The following is a 7,908-nucleotide window of genomic DNA, read 5'->3' on the forward strand; positions in this document are numbered from 1 at the left end:
GACACTTAATGATCACACCCATGAAATTAATGTTTACAAGTTTAAATTTTTTAAAATGTACAACAAATAAAAATCAAATTCATATATTTTCAATTAGTGAACTATAAGAAATTAGGGCATTTCATAAACCAGCATTTCCTGATCAGTATCAAATCTTTAATATGTGAAGGTATAGGCAATTCTATAGAGAGAAAGGTGACAAAGATTGCACTCTCAATACTGAGGTCACTACGTTCCCGAACCGATGTCAGGAACTGCTCTGGCACCTGGTGTACATCCATTATCTATGCAAGTGTTTAAAAAGAAGCAAATGCTGACCTTGACTGGGAGACGGACAGAGGGGGAGGTAATCTTTCCTGATAAGTTGGGATCTGTCCTGTATTCTTAAACTTAAAAAAGTTCGAACAGATGACCGACAAAGTGCAAACAACCACGCTCTACGTTTACAATATGTTAACAAATCATCATTAGGGGACACGGCTCTCTTTCAGGTGGCAGTGTTTATCGGACACACGCCTTTTTCAGGTGGAAGACTGCCCAGGAATGATAGGGGAAAACCCAGGGGAGAGTGCTCAAATATTTGGCTGCCATCATAAGCTGTGATCAACAAACTCTGTGCTAACCTTCCATTTGTCCCCTAGTATCAATGAACGGTCTTCAGCAGTCACAGGTTGTATGCTTTTCCTATCAAATTAGCTAATGCATCATTTCTAAACTGCTGCTTCTTAATAAAGTTTGTAGATGCCTATTTTAAGCAACAATGGCCCCAAACCCTAAATCCTACAGGACTAATTTAAATTCTCCTCAAAACAATACAAAATTCCCGTATTAAGCATTCTTAGAGAATTATTTTCCAATTTTTGCATGCTGAGGAACAAACGAAATCCTAATGCTCCATATACTATGTATCTATCCCACCAGCTTTCACCTTTGCATACCACTTGGTTTCTTACTTCAGTGCACAGATCGGGTGGAATCTCACACCTTTCCTGCGGCGAAACTAGTGACAGGGGTGGGAGAACTCAATCAGGCCTTCCTGTCCCACACCTTTAAGACCATGGTAACAAGGCTCAATTGGTACTTAACAGCGTCATTCCTCCACCACTGGGTATCAATTCAGCAGCTAGTGGGAGGCTTGGTATCAGGGCTGGCCCAAGAGTTTTGGGTGCCTTAGGCAAACTCTGACTTCAGCCTGGCCAATCCAGCATTCAATATACAGAAATATGAGAAAACAAGAATGAAATTTTTATCTTTATTTACTTGCTAAAATATAGTCTAATTTCGCGCCCAGGGTGGCACGGTGGCTCAATGGTTAGCACTGCTGCCTCACAGCACCAGGGACCTGGGTTCGATTCTACCCTCGGGCAACTGTCTGTTTGGAGTTTGCACATTCTCCCCATGTCTATGTGCGTTTCTGCCGGGTGCTCCGATTTCCTCCCATGGTCCAAAGGTGTGCAGGTTAGGTGGATGGGCACGCTAAATTACCCATACAGTGTTCAGGGGTGTGTAGGTTAGGTGCGTTAGCCATGGGAAATGCAGGGATAGGGTAGGGGATTGGTCTGGTGGGATGATCTTCGGAGGGTCAGTGTGGACTCATTGGGCCAAATGGCCTGTTTCCACACTGTAGGGATTCTGAGTCTTCTAAGTCTCTGGGGAACATGATGAGCAAATCCAAGTATGTTTGCTTGCAGGTTGCCAGGTGGAGCAGGCGTTGAAGGGTTGGGCAGTCCCTTGTTCAAAGGCACCTAGGTGCCTCAGTGATCTGTGACCTCATGTGGGTGCTGTACTATCAGCAGCCACCACCTCTACAGTGGTACTGCTGAGTACCGAAGAGCTGCCAGACTCTGATTGGCCCATAGCTCTCAGTGGATGGGAACTCAATCCCAGCGTTTGTGATCTGGGAAAACGGTCCCCAATTGACCTGTTAAGTGCTTGAGTGACACAAAAATAGCAGGGATCCCCATTGTCCAGTCAGTGGCCAAATCCCAGCTGCTTCCTCAAGAGTGCATTATTTTCCAGCAATTTTGATCTTATATGATCATTGTTTATCATTCCTAAAGGCAAAACTCTTTTTTAAATCATCAGAATCATAGATAATTGTGCTTGGTTCACTTAAATTGATTGATGGTAAGAGTAAAAAGGAGATATTTTTAGCACAGCTTATTCAACTTTGGCTGGCATTTACAGTTATAAAATCAATAAAGAAGCACATATGAATTTCCAGTTGTACAGTAACCAGATACTTTCACAAAATATGAAAAATCTATATATGTTTCAATGTACAAATACTTAAAACACCTTGCTTTCTCTTACCAATCCCAGTGGTTAAACTTCTTTTGTATCAGATGATCGATCAAAGGTTGTGTATACTCAGGGAATCCAACAATGTAAATGCTACAAAACAGGCACACATAAAAAGAGAATAAATTATTGCTTAATGTAAATGGAATCTACAATTGTTATAACAGAGTAATCAGGATTATCCATGAAAGAATGGGGAGCATATTATGAAGACTAGTTTAAACAATGTTATGACAGTATGTGCAAATGTTTCAGATTTATGGACAAACCTCTTACATTACTGATAGGTGCTTACAGAACAAGGGATTTAATGAGAACCATGAAACACAGCCTTCATAAATATGTTGCCACAAATAATGAGTTACGAGCTGATTACAGGTTATCTGAAACTCAAGTCCCAAAATAGATCATCCAAATATACTGTACTTTCTCTATTTTCTTTTTCCCTTGCTGCTATCACATTGTTGCTTCTTGCTGTGGATCTCTATACCTTTGGCAAACAACCACAATGATTCACAATCATGGCAGATCAAAAGTAACAGATTTTCTGTGATATATTACAAACATACTCAGTAGTTTGTCTGTAATGGACAATAATTTGTGTAGGTTTTAGGCCAATGTCATCCTCCTCCCCTATCGATTCATTTTCTGACACTGGAAACAGATGAAAGTTTTTGTTCAAGGTGCAATAAATTTGTATTTAAACATATGTAAAGAAATCAAGGGTATATGCAGATGAACAATATTCTACAAAAACATGCACAATGTTAACATTATGGCTGAATTAGTTACAGAGACAGACTTGTCAACTGTTTGTTTCAGACATGAAAAGTGGTATATAACATTTAATAGAAAGAGCTTTAATATGCAAATCTACAATATGTTGATTGTAACATAAAAAGCAAACGGAAGTAATAAGACTGTAGTGGTTTCAAGAAGGAACTCTTTAGCAAGCTCACCTATTCACAAATATTTCATGAATACGTTATTACATCTTGACATAAAGATTTAAATCCTATACTGCAAGACTTTCTGTTCTAACCTAATCTTTGGGAAATTCTATCCTTTGAAGCCCTGTTTCCTCAGGATGATGATGCAAAAAGCAAATTTGGCAATCTTTGCTACTACTGTATTTTTATAAATTCATAGACACTTCACAATTATAAATGCAAGGCTGCAACTTGAGCTGAACAATTTAATTAACTCATCCTCTAGTTTTAATCTGACCACAGTTTGATCAATTACTGACTATATGAATATGAATGTGATAGAAGACAGTGAGCTTGGTCCAAGAATGCTCAGCTTATCCATTAGAGGGTGCATCTTATGCACAACTCTCTCTGACTCTTGCTAATGTGAAAACTTAGGTGAGGCAAAATAAAAAGTGGTGAAGCAAGGATTGGAAGAAGCTTGGACCAATTTCAAGGAAAACATCTAGTAAATTCCTCTTCAACTATCTAAGACAAACAGAAAATTTAGGAGACATTGGTTACACAAATGCATCACTAGTCATATGTAAACTCTAAAGTAGATAGGTTAATGTTAAGAAAGTGGGCATGGATAAGGACAAAATGGCCATCTTTATTCATTGGGCTAATACCAATTGGTTCAGGCTTCCATATCTTACTTTATCTATCACGTTGGCAACGACCATCTCCAACAAGAGAGAATTTAATCATCGCATCTTGACATTCAATGGCATTGCTGTCCCTGAATCCCCACTGTCAATATCCTGGGGGTTACCAGTGGCCAGAAAGTGAACTGGACTAGCCATATAGATGCTGTGGCTACAAGAGCAAGTCAGAAGCTAAGAATCCTGTATAGATTAACTCACCTCCTGACTTTCCAAAATTGTTTACCATCTATAAGGCACAAATAAGGATTGTGATGAAATACTCCCCGCTTGCCTGGATGAATGTGGCTCCAACAATAGTTAAGAAGCTTAATACCATCCAGGACAAAGCAGTCTGTTTGATTTGCACCACATCCACAAACATTCATTCCCTCTAGCACCAACAGAGTGTACTATGTATAAAATGCCCTGCAAAAATTTACCAAATGTTCTTTCAACAACACTTTCCAAACCAACAATTACTGCTATCCATCAGGATAATGGTAGCAGATACATAGGGACACCATCGCCTGTAAGTTCATATCCAAACCATTCACCATCCTTACTTGAAAATTACAATGCCTTCATCGCTGCTTGGTCAAACCCGGGAACCCGTTTCCTAACAGCATAGTGAGGGTGTACCTAAATCAAGTGGACTGCAGCAGCTCAACAAACCTTCTCAATGGCGATTATGGATGGGCAATAAATGCTGGCCTCACCTGTGAAGCGTGCAACCCCAAATGAATAATGAAAAGAATAACCTTCAATGGCTCTGTTTTATATATATCCTTTGTCTTCTAAAATCTATTACTGCATCTGCTTTCATTGTGAACCTAATTCATCAATAAATGTGAAAAAACCAGTGAACATTATTGCTATCCAAAGGTCTGCCTAATGTGATTTTGCTGCCACATGGTGCTCTCATCAGACAGCTCAGTCAGTGAAAATATGTTGGAATGCTGGATTCACAAATAGACTACCTTTTGGACTTGGAACTTGGCTTTGAATATTGTCACGATTAAATTAACCAAAATGCAGAAAATAAGGACAGGTCTCAGGAAATGGGGAAAAAAAAGAAGGTATCAAGCATAATGCATAGCATCCCATACAAATTACAACATCTTCTGGCTGTCAGGAAAGCATGGCATCCAGCAGTTATTTACATCTCTAATTATTTTTAGTAACACATAATTAATGTTTCACTTGGTCAAAGCCTGTGCTGAATTCTGTCCTTTGTAACAGCAAATTTAAACAATTCATAAAATAACATCCTGATTTAAAAGTTTATTTCATTGATATAGTACTTTCAACTGAGTAATGTCTACACATCTTTCAGAACTGTGCAGAAACGCATGACCAAAAGGAGATATTAGGACTGATCTGGTAACCAGAAACAGTGGTCCTAAAGGATGTGTTGGGAGAGAAATTTAAAAAGGAAATTCCAGATTGGGGAACACAAAGACAAAAGCACAACCATCTATGGTGAGGGAAAGGTTGAGGTGGTCCACTAGATGGAAAAGTCAAAGAAAGTGTGTTCAGGACATGTAATACAGGATAAGATTTCCTACGACAGGTTGACAAGCAATCCACCTCCTGCCCTCCCTTCCCTAATTTTTTGGCCCCTTGTCCTCTGTTCTGCACCTGCAGGCCTTGTAGAATTCATTCAAAGTGTGCAGGTGTAGAACTGATTTAATAATTTACTGATCAGTATTTTGCAAGCAGCTAATTAATGTTTTAAGATGCTCAGCATTTAAAAATAAACTAGCTTACTAATCAGAATTCCTTTTGGGTAATTACTGAATATGTACAGAGATCTTGCATAAAAAGAGCTTACCCTAAGTAATTTTATGATTAGTTATGGTTTGAAACTAGTCGGCAAGATATATATAGTACAGTGAACATGGTTGACCTCAAAGTACATGACAGTACTCATTAACTGCAGCACAAACAATAGCCTCCTGTGGAAGGTAATGGCTCTTTGTGGTACCACTTCACAGTTATTAATAACCCTCCAGTGACTCAATTAGCTGCCTATTCTTCATAGCAAATGCCAAACAGGAGACAAAATACAAAACAGGAGACGGCAGGTAATGGAGAAGCAAAATATAATGTTGATCTTTATTTCAAAGGAAATGGAACATAAAAATAAGAATGTCTTGTTAAAACTACACAAGACACTAGTCAGACCACACCAGGAATGCTATGAACAGTTTTGGGTCACTTATCTAAGAAAAGATGTGCTGACATTAAAAGCGGTTCAGGGAAGGTTCACTAAGCTGATCCTGGGTTGGGAGGGACTGTCTTCATGAAAAGAGGTTGAGTAGGTTGGACCAGTGCTCATTGGAGATTAGAAGAATAAGAGGCAGCCTTATCAAAACATACAAGATTCTTGGAGTACTTGACAGGGTTGATGCAGAAAGATTGCTTCCCTTTGTGGGAGAGTCTAAGACCAGAGGGCATAAAAATGACCTTTTAAAACAGAGATGAGGAGCAATGTCTTCTCTCCCGAAGGTAGTGAATTTGTGCTTACCACAGAGGGCAGTACAGGCTGGGTCATTGAATATATTCAAGGCTGAGATAGACAGATAAGAATCAAAGGTTATGAGGAAAAGGCAGAAAATTGAATTGAGGATTATCAGATCAGCCATGATATCATTGAATAGTGGAGCAGACTCAAGGGAATCAATGATCTGCTTCTACTCCTCCATCTTATGGTCTTACAACAGTAAAATTCAAAGCCCATTCACACTCCATGCTTTGTCTCTGCATCTAATTGTATAATAATCCAACTGACAGCATCTGATGCAAATAACAGACGCCCAAATGGAGACAGTGATCCATTCCTCAGCACTGACTGAATGTCAGTATCCATGTAAGCAAAGACGTTAATAAGAAAAACACAAGCTGCAAACATACAATGGATCATTGCAGTTGTAGTATGGCGCACTGACCTCTACATCGCCGAGGCCGGACACCAACTCTCCGACACCTCCTCCTACCGCCCCCTTGATCATGACCCCACCCCTGAGCACCAAACCATCATCTCGCAAACCATCCACAACCTCATCACCTCAGGTGACCTCCCACCCACGGCCTCCAATCTCATCGTTCCCCAACCTCGCACTGCCCGCTTCTATCTCCTTCCCAAAATCCACAAACCTGAATGCCCTGGTCGACCCATTGTCTCCGCCTGCTCCTGCCCCACCGAACTGATCTCCAACTATCTCGACTCCATTTTCTCCCCCTTGGTCCAGGAACTCCCTACCTATGTCCGTGACACCACCCACGCCCTCCACCTCCTCCAGAACTTCCAATTCCCCGGTCCCCAACACCTCATCTTTACCATGGACGTCCAGTCCCTCTACACCTGCATTCCCCATGCAGATGGCCTTAAGGCCCTCCGCTTCTTCCTGTCCCGCAGGCCCGACCAGTCCCCCTCCACTGACACCCTCATCCGCTTAGCCGAACTCTTCCTCACACTCAACAACTTCTCTTTCAATTCCTCCCACTTCCTACAGACAAAGGGGGTAGCCATGGGTACCCGCATGGGCCCAAGCTACGCCTGCCTCTTTGTAGGTTACGTGGAACAATCCCTCTTCTGTACCTACACCGGCCCTAAACCCCACCTCTTCCTCCGTTACATTGATGACTGTATCGGTGCCGCCTCGTGCTCCCACGAGGAGCTCGAACAGTTCATACACTTCACTAACACCTTCCACCCCAACCTTAAATTTACCTGGACCATCTCTAACACCTCTCTCCCCTTCCTGGACCTCTCTGTCTCCATATCGGGCAACCACCTCGAAACCGATATTCATTTCAAGCCCACCGACTCCCACAGCTACCTAGAATACTCCTCCTCCCACCCACCTTCCTGCAAAAATGCTATCCCCTATTCCCAATTCCTTCGCCTCCGCCGCATCTGCTCCCAGGATGAGGCATTCCACTCCCGTACATCTCAGTTGTCCTCGTTTTTCAAGGACCGTAACTTCCCC

General features: G+C 41.4%; 1 protein-coding gene across 1 annotated transcript in view; it reads right to left on the minus strand.

The window, feature by feature from the left end:
• Positions 1–7,908, minus strand: part of tbcd (tubulin folding cofactor D) — a 267,266-nt gene that overhangs the window by 93,486 nt on the left and 165,872 nt on the right. The window contains exon 18 of the mRNA XM_048610824.1: positions 2,314–2,394. Coding sequence (XP_048466781.1) covers positions 2,314–2,394 — 81 coding nt within the window. The remainder of the gene's footprint in view (positions 1–2,313; positions 2,395–7,908) is intronic.

The sequence above is a fragment of the Rhincodon typus genome, chromosome 23, assembly GCF_021869965.1.
Source record: "Rhincodon typus isolate 14 chromosome 23, sRhiTyp1.1, whole genome shotgun sequence".
Lineage (NCBI taxonomy): Eukaryota > Metazoa > Chordata > Chondrichthyes > Orectolobiformes > Rhincodontidae > Rhincodon > Rhincodon typus.